At 35.8% G+C, this 25883-nt stretch overlaps 1 protein-coding gene across 4 annotated transcripts in view; it reads left to right on the forward strand.

The window, feature by feature from the left end:
* The window catches only part of CFAP54 (cilia and flagella associated protein 54), a 296408-nt gene that overhangs the window by 119936 nt on the left and 150589 nt on the right, over window positions 1-25883 (forward strand). For 3 of the 4 annotated variants that reach the window (XM_088025290.1, XM_028105379.1, XM_028105380.1), the window contains exons 27-36: window positions 633-761; window positions 2479-2593; window positions 4972-5061; window positions 5446-5572; window positions 10468-10582; window positions 11337-11437; window positions 18788-19018; window positions 21492-21634; window positions 23618-23799; window positions 25345-25572. In XM_088025290.1, the coding sequence (XP_087881416.1) occupies window positions 633-761; window positions 2479-2593; window positions 4972-5061; window positions 5446-5572; window positions 10468-10582; window positions 11337-11437; window positions 18788-19018; window positions 21492-21634; window positions 23618-23799; window positions 25345-25572 (1461 nt within the window). Of the gene's footprint in view, window positions 1-632; window positions 762-2478; window positions 2594-4971; window positions 5062-5445; window positions 5573-10467; window positions 10587-11336; window positions 11438-18787; window positions 19019-21491; window positions 21635-23617; window positions 23800-25344; window positions 25573-25883 lie in introns of all 4 variants that reach the window. The other variant, XM_088025291.1, reaches the window with a different exon arrangement.

Below are 25883 nucleotides of genomic sequence, written 5' to 3' on the forward strand. Positions count from 1 at the left end.
CATATGTTAAGAAAAAAGAAAAAGAAGAAGATAGCAGGAGGGGAAGAATGAAGGGGAGTAAGTCGGAGGGGGAGACGAACCATGAGAGACAATGGACTCTGAAAAACAAACTGAGGGTTCTAGAGGGGAGGAGGGTGGGGGGATGGCTTAGTCTGGTGATGGGTATTAAAGAGGGCACATTCTGCGTGGAGCACTGGGTGTTAAGCACAAACAATGAATCATGGAACACTACATCAAGAACTAATGATGTAATGTATGGTGATTAACATAACAATAAAAAATTAAAATGAAAAAAAGAATAAAAAATAAAATGGATCTTCTAAGTGGAAATATTTTCTTAATTATTAACTTCCTACACCAAAACATGTATGGATATATGTCCCGGAAATATGGGGAATTCATAATTGATCAGATAATCTTGTTGTTTGTCCTTTATTTAAAGCAGTGGAATCATGCAATTTTAATTGTAGGGAAATAGGATCTGGAGGTAAATTTCCAATTTCCTTAACAAAATCAGGGGAATTCTTAGACTCAAAATATTAATAGGACTTGTGAATTTATGGAAGATGGTCGATGACACTTGAAAATAGACAGATGTTTCCAACGGGTAATTAATAAATATTTTTGATTAGATTCTACGTTCATGGAAAGAATATGACCTGGCAGTGATGATTATAAATTATGGAAAAAAGATGCTGGACATCACATCAGTTTGTAAATCTCTATTTGGTGTGTCTGACCAAGAAGAAATGCAAGAGGAGGTAATTGATTTTTGTTTCTCATCTTAAAACATATACTTATTTGAGTCTTTGTAGGGTCATATAGTATTTGGCAAATGTGTTAGAATATTGATCAGGTTTAAATTTGTCATATTTATATAAACAAAAAGTAATATATAGTGAAGACCTTCCTTATTTAAAGGAATTCCTGCTAGAATACTGAAAAGCCCCCCCTCTCACCAGTACTGATCATTAGTCAGGCATTGATAGCTTCCTATACCCAGCTGAACCTGGAACTCAAAGCCCTCTAAGTCTCTCCCAAATTGAAGATTTTATTATTCTGGGCGGGTTATAAAATGTAGTAAATACATGTCAGAGCTTTTTACTTTGTTCACAGTAGATTTTTCCTAAACTCACTGTGACACCTAAATTGTCTTCTTTATGAGACTTTATGAGACTGCTAATGTCTGAGACTGCTTTTTAATATCTGCCTCCCAAGCATGGGTCTTAATAGAACCTGTTTTATTGCCTTTTCTTGAGACCACGTGGTTATGTGTTTTTGTGGATCAAATTATGAAATGCTGCTTAGTTTATTGGGTTTCTGAAGAGCACTAGGAATCATCTGAAGCCCCTTCACTGACTGGGGTGGGGGTAGAGACTATCCAGACTCCTGGACTCTGTTTCCGTTGGAATAGCCCCATTTCTGTCTCTTTTATATGCTGAATTATATGTTAAGTGTTTGCTTGCCACAAAAAGCTTAAAAAATCACCACTGTTTTACTGGATGCATTTTTCTTTTTTTTTTTTAGCCATAATCCTTTCTTGGGGGTGGGGGTTATTTTATCTAGAGAGAGTTTTGATTAAGCTGGATGCAATTTGAGGGCTTTTTCACCAAGTGTGTTCACTCTCAGAGTTCATCAGCTGGGCTGTTTATGTCACCCAGGCCTTGACTCACAACCCTGTTCCTTTACATCACTGTAGCACAGGACTCCTTGCCTCTTTCCATGGAGCCTCCAGCCCAGCAGAAGATCATGCTACTTCTTTCTAAGACTATAGGGACTGAGAAGCTAATACCGAATTTATAGGAGTCAGAACTCCTTATAGCCACTCAAGGTCCCTTTAAGCCTATAGGGGCTTGGGAGGGTTTTTTTGTTTGTTTGTTTGTTTGTTTGTTTGTTTTGGAGAACAGGAGACATTAACACATTCGGTTCTCAGGCTCAGACTGTTGAAAACATGGTGGGGAGACTGAGCACAGACCTGTCTATGCTTAATCCTCTAATTGCCGATCTTGTTATGTTTCACTGAAAGGCAAAGCAGCAGAGGCAATTAGCTTAGTGGTAAAGAAGCTCCTCAGGGAAAAAGAAAGGAAAAAAGAAAAAGGAAAAAGGAATACATTGCTGAGGCCAGGCTGGGAATTTTCTTTTGAGGATTTTTTAGAGTTCGACCATCATCTGCTTTCAGAAGAATGTATGTATTGGGTGAAGGGGGTGGTGCTAGTTGGGGGGGTGGAAGTTGAAGGAAGGGAGAAGAAGAGAAGAAATATTTTGGCCAACTTATATAAAACACTGAGTATTATGTTTGTCATTTAGTTAGAATGAAATGACTATTACTATTATTAATTTATATAACTTGGCCATGTAGATCATAGTTTTGTCTACCAAGCATCAAAGTATGAAATAATAATTTAAAGATTATTACTTGAAAGTGACAGTTGTTGAAACATGTTGAGGTACATTCTTACACTTTACCAATGTTTTTAGGGTTCTTCTAAGAAGTCTTCCAAGCCGAAGAAGCCACAGCAGATATTATTACCTGAAAAAATAAATGAACAGCTGGCCTTGTTGGAGACACACCTACTCAAACTGACAAAGCAATGTAGTCATTTTTTTTTCCTTTCTAGATACTTCTGTTTAGTGTTATGCTTTTTAAAATCAGAAAATATTTTGTTAAAAGGATTAAGATGAGATTAGCATTTGGTAAATCCTTTAAGGTGCTTTTACATTATGCCAGTAATCCTAACAATACTCTGTTAATAACGGATTATTAACCACTCCCCCCCGTCCCCCCCCCCCGCCTCATGTGGTTCATAAAGATTAAGTGATTTATTTAGGATTACATAGTTGGCTTGTTTTTGAGCCTAAATCTTCTGATTCTAAAGCAGGGTTTCTCAACCTCGGCACTATGGCCAATTTGGGCCAGCTAATTCTTTGCTGTGGGGTACCATAGGATGTTGAGCAGCATCCCTGATCTCTACCTATAGATACATGGCACACCATCCCACCAGCTGCGACAATCACCTGGAAGGCAAATGTTGCCAAATATATTGGAGAGGAGGACACAAAATTGAGAATCACTACTCTAAAGGCAAAAATGTAACCGAGAAATAAAAGGATAGCATGGAGGGTGTTAATGTGTGAGTGATTTGAACCATGGTCTACTCAAGTGAAAGAGTAGTTTAATTTTAGGTCATTGTGCCAAATGGTAATTTCATAATGGACCAATGTTAACACAGTGATTGGAATTTTGGAGTTTGCAGTTTGGGAATCTGCTTAAGAAATTGATTTAGTTTCTGGTGGTGATAAATATTATCACACTTTTTAAAAGCAGGTACTTTAAATATTCTAGAAGAACAAGAGAGTACCTTTTCTCTCTAAATTTTTCTCAAGTCAGAGGTTCCACTTTTGGCCCCTCAGCCTTTTTGGATCTGACTCCACTCATAGAATTTGGTGTCCCTACTTCACCTCTCTTATTGTGTGCCTCAGTTATATCTGGGTTCAGAATTCCCTCACCTGGATAGCTCTCTCTCTCTCTCTCTCTCTCTCTCTCAGTATGTTCCATATGTTCCAAGTCTGTTTCAAGTTGAATTTATGAATTGAACCCAATGCTCTGTTAGTCACATAACCAGTAAACCTAGCTTTGGGAAAGGTGTGATTGTCTTGTTATACATTCTTTAAAATGTAAAGTGTTTTATTTTTTATTGATTTATTTTTTTAAAGATTTTATTTATTTGAGAGAGAGAGAGAGAGAACAGGAGCCAGGGGAGGGGCAGAAACCAGGCTCCCCACTGAGCAAGGAGCCTGATGTGGAACTCAATCCCGGGACTCCGGGATTGACTCCGGGATCATGACCTGAGCCAAAGGACGATGCTCAACCAACTGAGCCACCCAAGTACCCTGATTTATGTTTTTAAAAAATTTTATTTATTCACATGGGAGGGAGAGAGAGAGAGTGCCCAGGGAAGGAGGCAGAGGGAGAAGCAGACTCCCCACTGAGCAGGCTCAATCCTGAGCTGAAGGCAGATGCTTAACTGACTGAGCCACCCAGGTACCCCAAAATGTAAAGTGTTTTAGAAATGTGAATTATTTTCATATTATCAATAAAAACATTTTACTAAGAAAAACAACATAATGTTACTAGCTAAACAATAGTTTTAATAACAAAACAGTAATAAAAAGTTTTATACTGTGCTTTCTGTGTGCTAAGAACTATGTTAAGTGTTTTATACATATGCATATAACCCTTATATAAGAACCATATGAGCAAGGTACTATTATCCTCATTTTAAAGATAAACTGAGGGGCTCCTGGGTGGCTCAGTTGTTAAGCGTCTGCCTTCGGCTCAGGTCATGGTCCCAGGGTCCTGGGATCAAGTGCTTCATTGGGCTCCCTGCTCGGCAGGAAGCCTGCTTCTCCCTCCCCCACTCCCCCTGCTTGTGTTCTCTCTCTCGCTGTGTCTCTCTCTGTCAAATAAATAAAATCTTTATTTAAAAAAAGATAAACTGAGGCACAGAGATTTTGAGTAACTTCCTAAGGTCTCATAACTAAAAAGTGTCTGTGTTAGAATTTGAACCCAGACAGCCTGGCTCCAGTGGCTGTGCTGTTCATTATTCTATACTTTACTGTCTTTTAAAGGTAATTTTGTAAAGATGAAGTTAACGTAATTGGTAGGTTTCGGAGTCTGGGGTTTGCTGATAGACGACAGCTATTGAATATGAGAGACTCATGTCCTGGACACTCTTCACCTATTTGGTGGTGGACTCCTTGGTTTTTAGGGGGGGAAAATGAAAGGAAAATAATTGAGATCACTGAATTTTTTAAACTCCAAAATATAATGATATAGTTGACATTTTGAAGGCACATAATTTAGAATAAATACTTGAGCATTTTCCTATGTTTTGTTCCTTCCAAAGAATTTTCATTTTTGGTAATTCATGCTACGTGGAGCCTACAACTTACTAATTTTTTAAACCTTAGATGCTACAGCTGAACTGTCAGGAGCAGAAGACCCTATATTTCTTTACCCTGTTGTTTTAAACTGGTCAGTCAAAGGCGCTATAAAAGAAGGTAGGTGGCCTAAATGTGTGGATGCTGTTCACTCAAGTTTTGAAGGTCATTTATTCTGTGGGTTCTGTTGTGTCTGAAAGCTTTCACCGTTCTAGGCTCTTACCTAGAAGGTAAGCGGGGCTCGATCCCAGGACCCTGGGACCATTCTTACCTATTCAGAATAATGCAGAATATTGACTGTCCAGTAATGTGATTTAAAATCTGGAAAGATTTTGGTCCCTTATGATCCCTAACTTGTCATATTTAGAGTTAACTTTTATGGACTCTTTCTCAACACTGAGATATTTGGAAAAATAAATGAAATATAGACTATAAAGGATTATTTGATCTTAGAAAGACAGGAGTTCTTGCCACATTTACTGCTACACTTCTTTGTTTTCACAGTTATGAAATTTAAGCAGAGACCTAGATTCCTAGAATTCTTTACACAAGTGATGCTAAAATGTATGAATGATGAAAAATTTCATCTTATGGTGGAGATAACAAATCCTGTTTATGACTTCTTGAAAAGGTATTTGTAATATATATTTTATTAATATTTACAATTTTAAAAGCTGGGTAACATTGTTACTTTAAGATATATAAGGTGGATGAAAGAGAGGATGTGGTATATACACCTAGGGTGGGGTAAACAGCCACCAAGGTTTGTATCTGTGTATGTAAACAAACAAACAAACAAACAAACATTTTCTTCCAACAACTGGGCTTTTCTTTCACCATTGGGCATAGACCTATCTCTCATTTTAGTAAAAAGAAACATCAATAACATGAGGTCTATTTAAAAAAGGGCAGCAAAAGAGAAACATTCTCATAAAAACATATAGAAAAACATTCTTCCTAAAACAGGTACTTCATTTATTAGAACAAAAGCTTGGAATATATGTACTTCATATTCTCAAACGATAAAGGAGGAAATTGCTTTTATCAAATGAAACAGGTCATAGTATTCAGAGAATTAGACAGAAAGTGCTATTAAACTAAAAAGACCGTAGCTGAGATTAGAAGTCTGGAAGCTGTAAATCACATTCTTAATACCAGAGAGAAGCAGAAGACACTTTTGGTGTGCAGTGAAATTTGGAGGACTGACTGCGCAGGTCCAACGTAAGAATAATAGATATTCTGAAAGAGGAAAGCAGAGTGAGTAGCTTAGAAGCATTAACCCAGTGGTGTAACAAAAGACTCAAGGTTGGAGATTGAGCAGTGTGACTGAGTTCAAAACAAAGGTAATGATTTCAATTTTCTAGGCTGAGCAGATGTTTTAGGATGCTGTTCTCTAAGTCAGAGAATATAGAGGAGGAGCAGATGGAACACCTTGATTTCTACCTTGATAGTAATATCTATTTTCTTTTTATGTTTGTATGCTTAACATATTTTTGCACAAAGAAAATATTCTGCAACAGGCAAATATGCAGCTGTATTCTCTTCCACTTTTATGGTTTTATGATTTATATTTAATGTTTTAGTCCATATGGAATTTATTTTGGTATGGGGATTTAAATTAAACTTTAGGTTCCCCAGTTTATCAGTTGTCCTGGTAACATTTAAAGAACAGTCTCTTTGTTACTTATTTTCAATTCTACCTTTTCACATTCAAAGTGGGTGATTCTACCAATAATGCTTATAAATCACAATGAAGATATTTCATGAATTTTCATATTTTACATAACAAAAATCCATGTATATGGAAATAACTGCTGAAAAGACAAGGCTGATTTGACAAAATATAATAATATTGAGAGAGTTTAACATGCTAGTTTAAAAAGAAAAAGGACACAGAATATATATATAATTAATAAGATATAGCCAATTGAGACTAAACACTCTTTAAAGCTCTCATTAAATTTTTTTTTAAAGATTTATTTATTTTGAGAGAGTGAGAATGAGAGAGAGAGAGAGTACACGAGAGGGGGGAGGGTTAGAGGGAGAAGCAGGCTCCTTGCTGAGCCAGAAGCCCGATGTGGGACTCGATCCCGGGACTCCAGGATCATGACCTGAGCCGAAGCAGTCGCTTAACCGACTGAGCCACCCAGGTGCCCTCATTAAATTTTTTAAAAAGTAATATTTAAGCTGCAAAATAGGGCTCAGTAGATAACCTAGACTAAAATTTGTAAAGACCACATTCTCTTACAGTATAATAAAGCTGAGATTTTATAACAAAATACATTACTGCCATATATATAATTATTGGATCAAAAAAGAAATCTAACCAAAAGTATAGAGACTTTTGAAAGTAATGATGATGAGAAACTCTAGTATCAAATTTGCTCAAAACAGCAATTAGAAATTCTTAGCTTTAGAAGCCTCTATTACTAAATAAGAAAAATAAAATCAAATGAATTTTTATTGAACTTTAGCAGTTAGAAAAATAAAATTGATCTAAGAAAGCAGAAAAAAGAAAATAAAAATAAAAGTTGAAATTAAACAATTATAAGTTGGTTTTAAAATCATTTAATTGAAGGTGCCACCTGGGTGGCTCAGTCGGTTAAGCATTGGACTCTTGATTTCAGCTCAGGTCATGGTCTCAGGGTTATAAGATTGAGCCCCCGAATGGTTCCATGCTGAGCGGGGAGGCTGCTTGAGATTCTCTCTCTTCCTCTCCCTCTCCCTCTATACCCCCACCACTGCTCGTGCTCACTCTCTTAAAAAAAAATTGATAACTGCTAGAACTGGTTCTTTGAAGATATTAATAAATTAGGTGAGTTTCCAGCAAGCATAATAAGAAAAAGTGAAATATAAGTAATCCAAAGAAGTAATAATTCTAAATTTGGAAGGGGTTAAACAAACATTAGATAGCAGCATATATAATTTAATATGAATAAATTTGAAATTTCTAGTTGAAAGTGATGATAATCTGGAAAGATTTAAATTATAAAAATTGAAGTATTAAAAAGAATTTGAATGGCTCAGATTTTTTTTTAAGGCTAGTTCTTTCATATTTGAAGGAACCAAATAAGTTTTACTTTACATAAAGCTATTTCAGTACATGGGTATAAAGTTTGCTAGTAAATTTATCACAGGAATCTCTGATAATGGTTTATAAAAAGAATTAAAAAAATAGAAAATTATGAATCAGTCTTACTTAGCAGTATATGGAGACAAAAATTCATAAAATAGCTTGTACATTCAGTATTGAAAATGTAGCTCTTATTATCAATATAAATATAGTAGGAAATCTGGAAATGTAATTATTACTGGTAGGCAAAGGAGCCTATAGTAAATGCTAAAAAGTCATGTGGTGAAATTCAACAACCATTCTTGGCAAACTAGGATTAGAAGAATATTTTCTGTTAAAATAAGCTTTATAATAAGGAAACTTATTTTTCCCTCTATCATTTAATATTGTTCTGAAAATTCTTGCCAGTGCATTAAAATAAGAAATAGAAATTAGGATTAGAATTCATGTGATTATCACATAATAGGGTCTCAAAAATGTTTGTCAAATGAATGCCACAGTGAAATACTCTGAAATGGAGATAAAATGATTGGTATTTGCAAATAATAATTTTTTTAAACGTAAGCTAATTGACTGATATCTATCAGAAATAACAGAATTCCACAGGATAGCTAGCTACAAAACCAATAGCTTTCCTATATAAACTAGAAAGAATAATGGAAAAATGATCCCATTTCTATGAAGCATGGGATTAAATTTATCAGGATTTGTGAGGGGATTTAGGTTAATAAAAGAAGACCAAACATTTTTACTAAGATATATTTTTAAAAATGACTTGAATAAATGGAGACATAGTGTATTACTTGATGGGCAGATGGATTACTGTAATTTCTATTATCTTCAAATTAATTTGTTGGCTTAATGTAACTCCAATCATGTTAGCTTTACGGAATGGTGTAGAATAATGAAATATATTTGAAAAATGAAAAAGAGCAAAAAGAGATTTGTATTATCAGATAAAGTATAACAGAGTTCTGTTTGTGAAATAATAGGCAGATAGCTATTGGGATTCAATGTTTCACGTTAGAAAAAGGTAGTAATATAAGTAATCAAAACAGTGAATAAGCCATGAAATCAAAGATCGATAGCATTGACTACATAAAAATTTTAAAATACCATTTTTCATAACATACCATAAACAAAATAAAAGGCTAGGAGGAAGAATTCTGTGAAGAGGTTGAGAAGTGGAGGAGTTTAATTGATTCAGGAGGTGAGAATTCTTCAGAGCATGGAGGCGAATGTTAAGAAGATAGGAGGATGGCAAGTGTTTATCTGTGACCTCCTCTCCTTCCCATCTCTTCCTGCCATAATAGCAACCAGCTCAAGCATTCTGGGGGGTGGGAGAGTCGGGAGAGGTAGGGAAGAGACCAACCTGCTTAGAAAGCGGCAGGCAACCAGTTTCAAAATGCAAGTCGCAGAGGGTGGATCCCCACCTCCAGTGTAACTAGCTATCCAGATTCATCCAGTCATTTCATTAGCCTTGTATTGATGTGACCCTACATTTTATTCAATTTAAGGTTTTGGACCCCATTTATCATGGGATAGCAGGGTTGGGGTTTTTTTTTTTAAGATTTTATTTTATTTATTTACGAGAGAGAGAGAGAGAGAGAGAATGAGAGAGAGAATGAGTGGAGAGAGAAACAGAGGGGGAGGGAGAGGGACAAGCAGACTCTGTGCTGACTTGGGGCTCAATCCCAGGACCCTGAGATCATGACCTGAGCCCAAACTGAGAGTTGGGTGCTTAACCGTTATGTCCAGGCTCCTAGCCATTAACCGACTGAGCCACTCAGGCACCCCAATGAGAGCAGGGATTTGCTGGTATTAGCAAGTACTTACTCAAAGAAATATAAATTTTAGAAAATATATAAATTGCAGGGAAAATAAATGATAAGTATCAGTAGAAGGAGGGATAATAAGAGACTTCACAGTATTTGAAGAATTACCATAGGGGTCCATGGCAGATTGAAAAAATGAGATTAAGAATTTCAACAAGTGATTGGGGGAAGGGAACAGTTTTTGTAGGCATATAAAATGCTTAGCACCTGTTGGTATCCAGAAGGTGATAGTGGCTAGGAGCCTGGACATGATGGAACCAAAGAGACTGAAATCTGTTGCAAGCAAGATAGCTTGTCCAGGGTCACTCTTACATAATTACATTTTCACTTTTAAAGGGACATGTTCATGTTTTATTTTCAATCCAATACTGTTTTTCCTATGTCACACGTCAGTTCTCATCACATTTTGTGGTATGATTTACATTTTGCTCTTTCAAGAGGCCAGCTATTCCTTGATGATTAGGAATATCACAATCTTATTTATGCATGAGACAAAAATAATTTTGGATATTCTTCTCATACCATTTCAGTGACAACATTCATTAAAGATTTATTGCTTTGGTGTAGTTTTGCAAATTCTTACAGATCCTTTTAACTGACTTTATCTTTTTGTATTAGGAGGAATGAGTCCCTACTTGGAATAAGAAGAATGAAATATAAGGATAATGTTTTGTGTAAAAAGACAACTAAACCTTTGAAGAAGTTCAAAGCTGCAGTAATGGAGATTGGAAGAGTAAGTGTCTTACGAGTTTTGATTTTTAAATTAATGAAATAAGAGATTCGTGTATCTAAAGATGATTGGCTGCATTATAATTTATTATAATATGAAACAAGGAAATATCAACAGACAATTTTATTATTATACAGTAAATTATAATTTTTTTTTTTGAGAGAGAAAGAGAGTGCAAGCATGCATGTATAAGTTGGGGAGGGGGAGGCAGAAGGAGAGGGAGAAAGAGAATCTTAAGCAGGCTCCATGTGGAGCCTGACTTGGGGCTCAATCTCACAATCCTGAGATCATGATCTGAACCAAAATCAAGAGTTGGACACTTAACCGACTGAGCCACCCAGGTGTCCCAGTACATTATAATTCTTAAGTTATCATATGGATATTTTTATAATCATATATTTTTTGTTTCTTTTTTTTAAGATTTTATTTATTTATTTGACAGAGAGAGACACAGTGAGAAAGAGAATACAAGCAGGGGGGAGCTGGAGCAGGAGAAGCAGGCTCCCTGCTAAGCAGGGAGCCTGATGCGGGGCTTGATCCCAGGACCCTGGGATCATGACCTGAGCTGAAGGCAGACGCCTAATGACTGAGCCACCCCGGCGCCCCTGTTGCTTTTGATAGTAATTTTAATTGAGGGGTGTAAAGAAATCACTGTATTTCAATGTCAAGAGATAAGCATTAGAGTATGAATAAATTATAGTATTGTGTTCAGAGTTTAGATTTAATTTGTAACATTTTTGTCATCTCTCATATTAAGACTATAGAACTGTTGCCAAGAAAAAGAAGTAAAAGGAAGGAAACTCTAAGAGAATTTTTTTCCAAAAATCCATCTATTTCTGAAATGGTGGAACATGAAAGGTATTGACTGATTAATTAATTCAGTAAATGTTACTATGTGGTTGGCATTATTTTGGGAACTAGGGATATAGTGGTGAACTAGATAGATAAGATCACTGCCCTTGGGGAACTTACATACTAATGACAGGAGTACAGTAAATAAGTAAATCCACAAATAAATAAGACAGTATAAAATTTTGATACCTTTTTAAAAATAAGTGGACAGGATGATAGGCTATAGAGTAACTGGCCTCGGGTGGAAGTGGTGGCAGGACTGGTTTAGATAGGGTAGTTAAGAGACCAGTTCATAAATTACTTTTCATTATTGGTGGTCCTTATGTTCTTATTCAAAAAAACTGAAACTATAAAGTTTATCATGGTAAAATGTTTAGCTTCTATTTTTATGAGTAGGAACTTATGATTCTTATATATTCTTTATATATCTTATCTTCATTATATACATAAAATGTCTTTATCTGTTTAGTGATTTGGATTTTAAGAGCAACATGTACATATTAATAGAACCACTCTCACTTTGCATTTGCCTACTATCCATTTGATTATTCCTTTATTTTTTTGATTTAAATTATGACTTTTTTATGCTATAAATACTTGTATTAAGAAAACAAGTTCAAATAAACAACATTAAATCACAAGGAACAAAAAAAGAAGAAACTTAGCTGAAATTTAGCAGAGGAAGGAAATAACAAAGAAAAATCAGAAATAAATAAAATAGAGACCAGGATAAGCAATAACATAAAATTGAAAGTAATGACCAGTTTTTCCAAAAAAATAAACAAAATTGGCAGTGCTCTAACTACATCAACTAAGAAAAAAAAGAGAGAGAAGCCTCAAAAACCAAAATGAGAAACAGAAGAGAAAAAAATAGAACAGATAACCATAAAAATATGTAGTATGGTAACAGATTATTAGAAACAATTATGTACAGGGGTGCCTGGGTGGCTCAGTCGGTTAAGCGGCTGCCTTAGGCTCAGGTCATGATCCTGGGGTCCTGGGATCGAGCCCCACACCCGGCTCCCTGCTCAGCGGAGAGCCTGCTTCTCCCTCTCCCTCTGCCTGCCACTCTGCCTACTTGTGCTCTCTCTCTCTCTCTCTCTGTCAAATAAATAAATAAAATCTTAAAAAAGAAACAATTATGTACTAACAAATCAGATAACTTAGGAAAAAACCCAGATAATCCTAAAAACAAGCAAGTTACCAAGATTGAATCATGCATCTTGAAGTAGGACATCTTCTTAGACCAATAACAAGAATGAAAGTTGAATTAGGAATCAAAAATCTCCCAGCACAGAAAAGCTCTAGATCACCTAGTTTCATTGGTGAATTCTACCAAGCATTTAAGAAAAATAATTAATGACAATCTTTATCAACTTACAAATAATAGAATAAAGGGAACACATTCAAAATCATTCCATGAGGCCAGTACTACCCTAAATACCAAAGCAGGAAAAAAACAATACAAAACAGAGTCTAGGTTGTTTGATATAAGTATTGCTACTCTGACTTTCTTTTAGCATCCAATTGCATGATAAATCTTTCTCCACCCCCTCACTTTCAATCTGCAGGTGTCTTTAGGTCTAAAATGAGTCTCTTATGGCCAACATATAGCTGGGTCTTGTTTAGTCCATTTACATTCAAAGTAATTATTGATAAATATGTAGTTATTGCCATTTTATTACTTGTTTTGTCATTTCTGGAGATTTTCTCTGATCCTATCTTGTCTTTGTCACTTTTGGTCTCTCCTTTCTACCCAAAAGAATCCCCTTTAATATTTCTTGCAGGGCTGGTTTAGTGCTCATGAACTCCTTTAGTTTTTGTTTGGGAAACTTTTTATTTCTCCCTCTATTCTGAATGATAGCCTTGCTGGATAGAGTATTCTTGGCTGCAGATTTTTCTTATTCAGTACTTTGATTATATCATGTCACTCCCTTCTGGCTTGCCAAGTTTCTTTTGAGAAATTTACGGGTAGTCTTATGGGCTTTCCTGTGTAAGTTGAGTACTTCTTTTATCTTGCTGCTTTTAAGGTTTTTTCCTTATTACTATATTTTGCAAATTTAATTACAATATGTCTTGGTGTTGGCCTGCTTTTGTTGATTTTGATGGGGTTTCTCTGTGCCTCCTGTATCTGGATGTCTGTTTCCTTCCTCAGATTAGGAAAGTTTTCTGCTATTATTTCTTGAAATAAATCTTCTGCCAGCCTTTCTCTCTCTTCTTCTGAGCCTTCTATGATATGAGTGTTATTACGTTTGACGGAGTCACTAAGTTCCCTAAGTCTATTTTGTGTTGCATAATTCTTCTTTCTCTCTTTTGTTCAGCTTCATTATTTTCCATTATTTTGTCTTCTAGGTCACTAATTCATTCCTCTTCTTTTTCCAGCCTGCTGTTCATTGCATCAGACCTGTTTCTAATCTCATTTATTGTATTCTTCATCTCTCACTGATTGAAGAGTATAGTTCCCAAGATATGAACATTTTTCACATTATTAGTTATTGCTAAGTTGCTCTTAAATTTTCATCAGTGGTGTGTCAAGTTTCCATTATTCAGCATCTTTACCAACACTCGATATTATTACCAAATTTTTGAATTTTTATGGACTGTTGAGTTGTGAAATTTTATGTCATTATTATTTTAATTTTTATTTAATTAGTAATGAGGTTAGGCATCTTTTCATATTTTTATTAGACCCTAGTGTTTTTCTGTTCTCAGCACTGCTTGTTTAGATCCTTTGTACATTTAAAAACTTTTGTTGTTTTCTCATTTATTTTTAGAAGTTTGGATACTATTGCTTTTCTAAGTTTGTGGCTCATCTATTTACATTTTAAAGGTTTTCTTTTTTAAATCAAAAGTTATAATTTTTAATGGAGCAAAATGTATCCCCATTTCTCTTTGTTGTTTTTGAACAAGATAGTAAAGGTATTTTCATGAATTTAAATTTTAGATTTTCACATTTAGGAGTTTCTTTTTCTTTTTAAGATTTTATTTATTTGAGAGAGAGACACAGAGCACAAGTGGGGGGGGAGGGACAGAGGGAGAGGGAGAAGCAGGCTCTCCACTGAGCAGAGCCTGATGTGGGCCTTGATCTTAGGACTCTGAGATCATGAGCTGAGCCGAAGCAGTCACTTAACCGGCTGAACCACCCAGGTGCCCCAGATTTAGGAGTTTCATCTAACTGTATTTTATTTTTGTGAATCATGAGAGGAAGAGTCCCCCTCCCCATCTCTTGTAGTTTTGTTATAGGTACCCAACTGGCTCGCCCCATTTACCAAGTAGCCATTGTTAGCCATTTATCAAGTAGTCTATTCTGCCACCACTGTCTCTTTTGTCATTTAGCAAGTTTTCATATATACAGGTTTGAGATCTCTTTTCTGTCCTAGTCTGTTTTCTTTTTGTGGGTCAATATCACACCATCATACTTACTCTGGCATTAAGTTGATTCTTGTTGTCTGATAGATCAAGTCTCTCCATGTTCACACAAGTCTTGGATATTCTTCCACAGAATGGTTTGGAATAGCTTGTCAAGTAACATAAAAAACTCATGATTTTGATAGAGATATAATTGACTATATAGATTGGTTTTAGAAGTTCCCCCCACCCCCTGTATTGATTCTTTCTGTTAGTATATAGAACGTACTTATGTCTTTTTTTTTTTTAAAGATTTTATTTATTTGACAGAGAGAGACAGCAAGAGAGGGAACACAAGCAGGGGGAGTGGGAGGGGGAGAAGCAGGCCTCCCACGGAGCAGGGAGCCTGATGCGGGCCTCAATCCCAGGACCCTGGGATCATGACCTGAGCCAAAGGCAGACGCTCAACGACTGAGCCACCCAGGTGCCCCTAGACCACGTACTTATGTCTTTCAGTAAATTTTTATGATACTTTCCGTAAAGATGGTGTACATCTTTTATTAGCTACATCAAAGAGGTGCTTTTTGGTATTAATGTAAATGGTATTTTAAAATTACATTTTTGAATGCTTCTATTTTTTTGTATAGGAACTTAAGTGATTTGTAAACAATTCAATCTTCTATAGGCTTGATAATTTATTCATAGGTACAAGTTTTCTGTGTGGATTGTCATATTGTGAAGAGATATTGAAAGTTTTGCTTATATACAGATGGCAAACACATAAAAAGATGTTCAGTATCATTAGCCGTTAGAGAGATGCAAATTAAAGCCACAAGGTATCACTAAAACCTATTTTAATGGCTAAAATAAAAAATAGTGATAACACTAAATACTGGGTCATGCGTACACTGCTGGTGGGAATGTAAAAAGATACAGCCACTCTGGAAAAGACTGTGAGATTTCTCATAAAAATAAACATAGGCTTACCATACAACCTCAGGCCTCATCAAAATTTAAAACTTTTACTCTGTGAAAGACCCTGTGAAAAGGATGAAAAGACAAGCTACATACTGGGAAGTATTTGTAAACCACATATCCAAGAAAGACCTTATATCTGGAATATATAAAGACCTCTCAAAATTCAAAAGAATAATAAAAACTAAAAGTCCAATTAGAAAATGAGCAAAAGACAATTAAAAATAAAATTGTAAAAAAAATGATCAAAAAACATGAACAGATATTTCAGTAAGAGTATGTGCATTTGTAGGATACTTACCTCATTTAATTTTGGGATTATCTTGATGGACATGGACAAGCTGATTTTAAATTTAGGAGAAAAAAGATCGTGAATAGCCAACAACTAGAAAATGCCTTTTTTTTAGAGGATTTTTTTAAAAAGCATTTATTTTTTAAAGCACACATAGAACATTTATAGTATTAACTCTAAGGCAAATCTCAAGAAATTTCAAATACTGGACTCATACAAACCACATTTTACTATAATCGATTACAGTAGAGAACAATTTTTGAAAAGATAGAATCAAAAAGATCCTATACATTTGAAAGTCTTAAATAGACATTTAGAATTAATTCATAGGGAAAAATAGAAATTACTTTGATAATTTAAAAATACAAAAAACTTGTTGAAAATTTGGTTGAGATTGTTCTGAATCAGAAAATATTGAAGGCTAACATGTTTCCTTCTTATCACTATTTTAACTGTACCTTACAATTTTTAGTATATGGTAGTGTTTTTATTCTTATTTAGTTCTGTATACTTTAAGATTATCCTTATAATTTCTATTTTCTGTGAGTAGGTCTTGCACATCTTTGCTTTGGTTAATTCCTAGGTATTTTTTAAGCTATTAGAAATATTGTTTTAGAATTTCATTTTTAATTGTTTATTGCTGGTATGTAGAAATAGAATTATTTTTTGTATATTGACTTTGTCTTCCATGGGCTTAATAAATTCACTGATTAATTCTAATACCTTATCTGTAGGTTATTTTGGATTTTATAAATACACAATCATATTGTCTATGATTGACAGCTGTTTTACCTCTTTATTTTCAATCCTTATACTCCCCCCCCTGCTCCCACTGCCTTTATCTTGCTTTTTGTTCTTGCTAAGACTGCTATTTCAGTGCTGAGAGAAATGATATTAGTGGGTACCTTTGTCTGATTCCTATTTCAAAGGAAAAGCTTTCAAGCTTTCAACATTTTATCATTAAGAATTATATTTGTGGTAGGTTTGTTTTTGTGGATATCCTTTATCAAATTAACATTATTATTTATTTTGAGTCTCAAATTGTTCCTGATTTGGCCATCCGGAACCCTTTCAGCCTAGCTCCTTAGTCTTTTTGACATGTCCCCATCATTTTTTTGAGCTTCTTCTTACTTACCACAAGATGTTCATCTGGTACCTTCCCTGTCCCAGCCCTGGAACCAGTTGATTCCTTTTAGTGGAAGTGGTATTTAGAATCTAAGTTCTGGAGGCTACTGATGTATCTTTGCTTCTAGGCCCTTTCAACAGACAAAACTAGGAAAGGGCTATGTCCACCTAAATAGATCTATGTATCTATCTAAAACTGTAATAAGGTCATACTGATATGTCCAGTTTCAGTTCCATACCACAAGATACTTTCCAGTGTTTTCTCTTTTCCTAAGTGTAATTTTTTTTTATAATGGTTAGAATCCTGTTTGCGTTAATGTCAATATATTGACTTATTTGTTTAAGCTAGAATATACCAATGAGAGTGTCTGGATTCCTTAATATCTTCCTAATTCAGGTTTCTATTTTCTTCATATGGTTCCATATCACTGAGCATTTATTTATGCTGACTGTCCCTCCTGAGCTTCCTCTCTGGCTGCTGGGTCCACTCACATATGTGGCTCATAGGGACACAGAGCTGCTTATGGAGTACCCTGCACATTAGGAACTACTCAGGTGGTAAAAGAAGAAGCATTCTCTACCCTCTGGGCTGGCTCTCGGTCCCTTTTAAGCCCCTTGCATCTGTTACTACCTCGACAAGATTCGTGCAGGAAGACTATCCTCTGTCACTTCTCTCCCTAGACTCTCACCTTCAGTGCAGGGAAGATGTGGCTAGTCCTATCAAACTCTCCTGGGCCTTTTGAGGAGATTTGACCTTCTATCCACCTTTCTTTCCTTTTCGTGTGTGTGTGTGTGTGTGTGTGCGTGTGCGTGCTGCATCAGATTCAGACACACGTTATCTATTAAAGCAAGCAAGATACTCTCACTTACCAATTGAGGTTTTGTTTTTTTTTCCTTTCTGCAATATAAATCAGATAGAATGGCACTGACCAACGGGCAGCAGCATTGTCAACATAAAAAAAAAAGTACTTTGAAGAAATCAGATCATGCCATGTAAAGTTATGCAACTATAAAAATAGTTGGACGACTTTGAGATTTTGATAGGAATAATTTTAAACAAACTGAGTATATGCTGCACTTAAAATATGAACTATTAGCTAAATTTTGAAATATTAGTTTTTTTCAGAGCATATTGAATATGGATTTATGAAGTTATTTCATTTATAGTTGATTGATATTTTATTTCTGCTCTAGTCTAATGTTGGAAAAAATTTTGCCCCATTGTTTTTTCCCTTAAGGAACAATACAGAGAAATGATTTTTCTGTTTAATATTGAAGTTAGGGGATGAATGTGAACATTATATTATAATTCAGTTGTCTAATCTCAGTGGCCTTTTGTTATGGAAAAGAAAAGTTGTCTGGTTGGAGTTTAGGACACAGACATCAGAGAGAATGGAAGGCAATACATAGTGTCTTTGTCCTTACTGTTTATCCTCATGGTTTGTCTGCTGCCCTAGTTCACATTCTTAGCACCAAGGAAATTATGAATAAGCCAGAAACATTTGCATAGTGGCAGTCAAGTGACTTCTTGGTGTATTTTATACAAATTGGAATCATTCTTCATTATTAAATATCTGGAAGCTTGTGTAATTTCAAAACTTGTTTCTCCTTGGCAGAAATAAGAGAACTGATGTTAGAAAACTTGCCTATCGATTCCTGGTGGATAACTTGAATCCTATAATATTAAGTTTTGTGAAAAGGAAGAGGTTCCATCAAATATTTCTTGAGGAGATGCCCTGGAGAGCTCAGATGAACCTGTATCTGGCAAGTGCACATTTCAACCTGCTTTTAATGAAGCTAGGGGAACGTACGAAGATGAAATTTGGCTCTTCACATCCAGTGGTCAGGTATAGAATGTGATCAGTGAATGATACTTTTTTAGCATGAGCATGGACTTTATTTGTTATGGTCAAGGATCCAATGTTGATAATAACTTAAAGAGGTTTACAGAGTGCTTCTCTCTTTACAGAGTATTGGTATATTACTTAATTTCTTGCTTCAGAATCTTTCCCAAACAAGTGCTGGATATAAGCTCTTAGGAAATACTAATCTGCATGTATCTTGAATATGTTTGTTAATATAGCTTTCTGTATAGGAGATAGTGTCATTTCAAGAGAAAATTAATATTAATTGTGTAATAACTGTAGCTATTAGGTATTAGACAAAGTTGTTTCATTTTGAGGTATATTTTAAGCCTCTATAAACACAGGTTGTATTTTCTCATACAATGTACACTTTATATCATTAATTCAGAAGACACTTTTGAGTTCTTGAGTGTTTTTGGCTAAAGTGTTATGGGAGATAAAATAGAAGATAAATACATAAAATGAAATACTATGTAATCATTAAAAAGGTGAGTAGAGTCTTTAATTAAAAAAAAAAAACAACTGAGCACCTGTTAGATACAAGGTACTGAGGTAGACACAAAGGGCATGAAAAGGTGAGCAGGACATACAAGTCAGAGTCTGGCAGGGTGGATCCCAAGTGTTAACGAACAATTGTAAATAATGGTATAAGGTGAAATATATACAAAATCTTCTTTGTTCCCGGGAAAAGCTTTCCTCTGACTGAAACTCACAGGACAGTTTTCGTGGGGAGGGACCACTTGGCCTGGTTCATGATGGATAGGCAAGATTTAGAAATGTGCAGATAGGGAAAGAGGTATTCCAGGTGGTTGGAAGCATATGAGTCAGAGCCCAGGCAGGAAACCCAAGATGAGAACCCCAAATGGTATGACCAGAATCTAGGGTAAATTAAAAGGAATGGTGTGAAATAATTTAAAAAAATAGATCAGTACCAGATCATGGAGGGTTTTAACTACTAAATCTGAACTTTAATTTATGTACAGTGGGGGATTATTAAGGGTTTTTGAGCAGGGCAATGATAAAAAATTTCTCTGGCAGCAACATATCAAATGGATTGGAGGAAGGAGAGACTGTGACAGGGGTACAAATTAAAAGGGTATTTATTTCAATAATCCAGTGATAAAATATGCAGGTGAAATCCATGGTGAACTTGGTACCGGTTTCTGTTTCTTTAGAATTTTGGTTAAAATCATTACCAGATTGAACCTTCATTAAAACGTCTCTAGATAGTTCCCTTTCCTTAGGCTAGACCAGATTTGCATTTAAGAAGTAGTACATCAAAAACTAATGATGTATTTGTATGGTGACTAACATAACATAATAAAATTCAATTAAATTAAAAAAGTAGTTAGATTGCCCGACCAACAGGGAGGGCTTTTGGCAAAGTAACCCATTCATGAAGCCATGAAGGGAGAATGGTTCAGATAGGATGGGCTTCCTAACTTTCCTCTGAACACTGAGAATTCTCTGAAATTCCAATCATGCCTGACCATTCAGACATGATTACTTAATAGCATAGCAATTAGATAATGACCAAATTTGTATCAGGGTAACTTGGTGCTAAATTCCATTTTACTAAAACCATTAAAACATACTCAATATTTATGTATGTATGTATTTTCCATTTATTTATTTATTTATTTATTTATGGTGGATTATTTACTGCTTACACCTTATTATTTTTATTTTTATTTATTTATTTTTTTAAAAGATTTTTTATTTATTTTTTTGACAGAGGGAGACACAACGAAAGAGGGAACACAAACAGGGGGAGTGGGAGAGGGAGAAGCAGGCTTCCCATTGAGCAGGACCCTGGGATCATGACCTGAGCCTAAGGCAGACACTTAACGACTGAGCCACCCAGGCGCCCCATGCTTACACCTTATTTTCTATTTTATTTTATTTATTTATTTATTCATGAGAGACAGAGAGAGAGAGAGAGAGAGAGAGGCAGAGGGAGAAGCAGGCTCCCAAGGAGAAGGGAGCCCGATGCGGGACTCGATCCCAGGACCCTGGGATCACGACCTGAGCCGAAGGCAGACGCTTAACCATCTGAGACACCCAGGCGCCCAACACCTTATTTTATAAAAGAAATAACATTGATTGTGGACCCATTGCTTTTTATAGTAGGCATCTTCATTGAATTGTGTTTGAATCAGGTTAAATTGACATAAATTGTTTCAGAGTCCTCAGAATGAGTGTAGATTGTCATTCCCATTTTCAAGGGCCCTTTCAGTGAAATAGATATTGATGTTGAAATTCCTAAGAGCAAAATTACATTGTATAATTTTAAAATTTAATGGGAAATTGTTTGGCTTTGGTTAAGTGCCAGAATATGTTATGATCCAAATTTTGGAAGCACTAACTCACAAATTATTTAAAAATTAAAGTAGATTATATTTGACAGATTCAATTTTGCTTATATATATTTTTAATGATATTTTCTCCCCTGCAGTTTCCGATCATGTGATCCTAATATGTTCTCACTATATAATTCAGGAACAGTATTACCAACAGCGAAATTGACTCTAGAAAACTATAAACAGATACTTGATTTCCTTCATACAGCTAAAAAAAGAAAGGCCAACTTACCATCAGGTAAAATAAAAAATTATGATATATACTATCAAATTGCCTCTATATTCTTATTCACTGATGCAACACACACATGAACACACACACACACACACACACACACACACTCCACAGACACACAGAGGTACAGATATCATTTTCCAATGACCCGGGAATTTAATTGAGTTGTGGTATTTTGTAGGAGATCCTTTTCTCAGTTTTTTTTTTTTAAAGATTTTATTTATTTATTTGAGAGAGAGAGAATGAGAGAGAGAGAGAGAGCACATGAGAGGGAAGAGGGTCAGAGGGAGAAGCAGACTCCCTGCCGAGCAGGGAGCCCAATGCAGGACTCAATCCCAGGACTCCAGGATCATGACCTGAGCTGAAGGCAGTTGCTTAACCAACTGAGCCACCCAGGTGCCCCTATTTTCTCAGTTTTTAAAAATTTTCTGTGTTTTTATGATATGTATTTGGAAATATATATGGTGTATTCTAACCTAAACCAGTTTGGCTGTTCACCAAATATAATGTCTTATTTATTTATTTATTTATTTATTTAAGAAAGGGAGAGAGTGGTAGGGAGGGACAGAGGGAGAGGAAGAGAGAATCTTAAGCAGGCTCCATGCCCAGCGTGGAGCCTGACACAGGGCTCGATCTCAAAACCCTGAGATCATGACCTGGACCAAAATCAAGAGTCAGACACTTAACTGACTAAGCCATCCAGGCACCCCTAACGTTCTTTTTAAAATACTGGTAGCCTCCTATTGTCAAGATAGGTGAAGACTTGATATCAGGTGTTATATTTTAGCAGAAGTAAGTTTCAGAACAAATTCTACCACATGCAACCGATATGAAAACTGTCCTGTAGCTGTTTAATAGTACTGATTTTATACTCAGGGGAGTCTATTCTTGCCTTAGGATCTCCAACCAGCACCTTCCATGAAAGCTTACTCCAAGGTTAATGCAATAATATTTGTTTGAATGGCAGGACCAGCCAATATTCTTGTCATCTGCTCAGGTGACAGGAGACTCACTGAGTGGGGTGGAGAAATGCGGGTGAACAGGGCTCTTGATCTGGGTGTTACAATTGATGACACTATTCCTAAGCAATCACCTATCTTGAATACCACTCATTTCACAAATAAAGATTTATTTCTAATATCTTCATGCCATTACAAACCCTCTTTTGTAGATTTTTAGTAATGGTATTTTAAGTACTATGTAACGTATTGCTGATCAGGATACTTCATATGCTGGGTAACTGCCCCAGGAGTGTTGATTCATATTTGAGGTACTTGGTACGCTTTCTGATTTCTGCTAGGGTGTAGATTGGCTTTAACTGGTACCTTCATGTTATACTATGAATATTGAAGTATTTGAAAGTAAATTCCCTAGACATAGAGTCCAAGTTTTGTATGTAGATAGTAATATGTATCTTTAGTTTTTTTTTTTAACTAGTTGCCTAAGACCTCCCATGGAATCACCAATAGAATACTGTGCTATTTAAACTTATTATTTAATGCAAAGTTCTAAGAGAAGGTTTGTGGTAGGAGAAATCTGTATTTTTATATCACACCAACAGGATAATGAATGGACATGGTAGCTGCACTGCCTAACTCCAGGGGATGCTACTCACCTTCTAGTGTATGTGTCCTGGGAATGGACTATTTAGGGGGAAATTAAGGAAATTAAGTGGGATTCTGTGATTGGTCCATCAGAAAACATGACATTCCTGCCTCTGCATTGTTCCTTTGGCCATCACCCTTGCCCAGAATGATGTTCTCCATAGTCTTTCTGCATAGCTAAACCATGTTCACCCTTTAAGACCTAATCTAGATGCCTCCTTCTCTAGAAACTTTTCCTTGGTTCACTGTGTCCATGATAATCCCATCCTTCCTCCAAATTTATATAGCGTTTCTTATCTTAATTACTCATTTGATGCTTATCACCTATGTCTTCTGGAACTTTCTGTCTTCAATAATGTTATACTTTATTTTTGTACTGTAGATGCTGAAGAATTTTCCATATTTGTTAATTCCAGAATGAATGATGAAAATGTATCCAAGACACAAACAGTTTATGATTCAGACTCTCAGTCAGGTCTTAGTGCTAAAGAAAAGGATCAAGCAGCAAATTTGAGTCTATTGGATCATTTTATGAAAATCTTCTTATATTGCAGGAGAGCAATGGTAAGATGGTCCTTCTGATTTGCTAAATTGATAGACATAAATCTCAGGCCATTAGTTTGGGCATGTAAGATGTATTTATTTATTTACTATCCATACTTTTAGTTTAAAGTTTGAAACTACATTTCCTGGGTTTAACATCAATCATTTTTGAGGTTTGCCTGCCATAGTGCTGAAGATTTACACATTGTGAGGTTGTCAGGGAGAGGGGTAAGCTGCTTTAGTCATCAGTCATCCATTGGTGTGGAGCTGAGGTGGCTTTTGTCCTTGTCTACACAATCAGATACTCCTCTGCCACTTTCTTGCCACATATGGTACATGGCCTTCTATGATGGTGACACTAGTGGTTCCTGTCTGGAATCTTGCTCCTGCCTGGGGTACCATAAACTCCTTTATTCCCTCTAGCACAGGGAACACTCTTTCTGGGCCACAGGAAAATCCTGCTCCTGGCCCCTGACCCCCTGTTTCTACAAACCAATTGTGTCTTCTCTCAAATGCTTTTCTCTTTTCTTTTCTTAAATATTGTGTGCTACATTATTAAACTTAGAATTGGAATCATTAGCTACAAAGAAATTAGTCTCCTTTTTCTCATTGCAGGAATGGCATATACTTCAAACATTTCAAGAGTTGAGAGGAAATCTATCCTTTCTAGAACACTTGAGTTCCCATTTTCTCTGTGGAGAGGGTGCTTTCTTGAAAAATGTGAAGTAAACCCACATCATCCCCCATGACCATGAGCATTGCATCCTATCCTTTCCACCAGCTTCAGGGCCCTGGAAGGTCTGGGTCCTGCTCACTTCTTGGAACTCAGTTCATCTTGATCTCATTCAGTCCACTCTCCTCTGTGTGATCTTGAAAGCACTGAGCTTGTTCCTTTCTCATCCCTCAAGTTCATCCTCCATCCTTTGCAGTTGCTGCTCCCTCAGTTTCAAATGCTGTCCTCCCAACACTCTCTCCCCCACCTTCATATGACTTGCTCAACTCAATATTCAAGTCTATGCTCATGTCACCTCCTCAGAGAGGACTTTTTTCCTGACCACCCCCATCAAAAAGGGCATATCCTCTCATGCTTGTCAGATTCTGACTCATTTCTGCTTTATTTTTCTTTATAATACTTATTATTCCCTGAAACTATATTTTCATTTGTCCACTTACCTAGTGTTCAGTCTCCACTAATAAATTGAAGCAGCATGAGGGCAGACCTGGTTACCCTTGCTAATTGCTACATTCCCAGAACCTAGAACAATGGAAATGTTGGAGTCAGACTGCTGGTGTGCAAATCTTAGCTAACCACTTAGTAGATCATGACCCTGGGCAAGTTAGCTCCATGCCTGTGTTTCCTTATCTGTAAATTAAATAGAATACTAGTGCACACTTATTTCATAGGAGCTATTATTAGAATTAACTGAGATAATGATATAAGTGACACATAATAAATGGTGTTAGTTATTTTTTATTATTGACATAATTTTTGCAGAAAGATGAAGTTGTTCAGAGATCTCTAACTTTTGAAACTTTGGGTTTTTTTTAATGTTGTGTTTGTCTTAGGTTCTTGCTCATCGTGGTGGCTATTGGACTCTGCTTCAGAATTGCTGTCGGGCCCTTTGGAACTTTACTCAGGAGCTGCAGATACTTCTAAAACAAGCAGTGGATATGTATGAAACATTTCCTATTAGCCAGGATGGTTTCCTCTGTACCTGTGTTTTGCCATTCTATTTGGGAGCAGAATTACTTATTGACATGTTGATAGAACTACAAAATATCAATTCTATTAAGGTAAGGGCATTTGGGCAGTTATTTTTACTGCATCCAATTAATAACTACTTTTTACCATGCACCTTGAGATAAATAGAAATTAATATTTTCCTTGAGTTCTTACTTGGTTTGTCTATATTTCATTTGCTTCATTATTATTATTTGGTTCACAATACATAGCTCACATTGATATTAATTATAAATATCTTAGCCTGAAAATTCAACTTTTTAAAGGAAAGAGAAAGTAACATTTACTGAGTTCCAGCTTCTGTATAAACTAACTGTAATGGTTTTAATCCTCATGGCAATTTTTTTGACAGAGAAACAGACCC

Source organism: Eumetopias jubatus, unplaced genomic scaffold, assembly GCF_037043125.1.
Source record: "Eumetopias jubatus isolate StellerSeaLion01/CBP00866 unplaced genomic scaffold, mEumJub1_p1.0 scaffold_8, whole genome shotgun sequence".
NCBI lineage: Eukaryota > Metazoa > Chordata > Mammalia > Carnivora > Otariidae > Eumetopias > Eumetopias jubatus.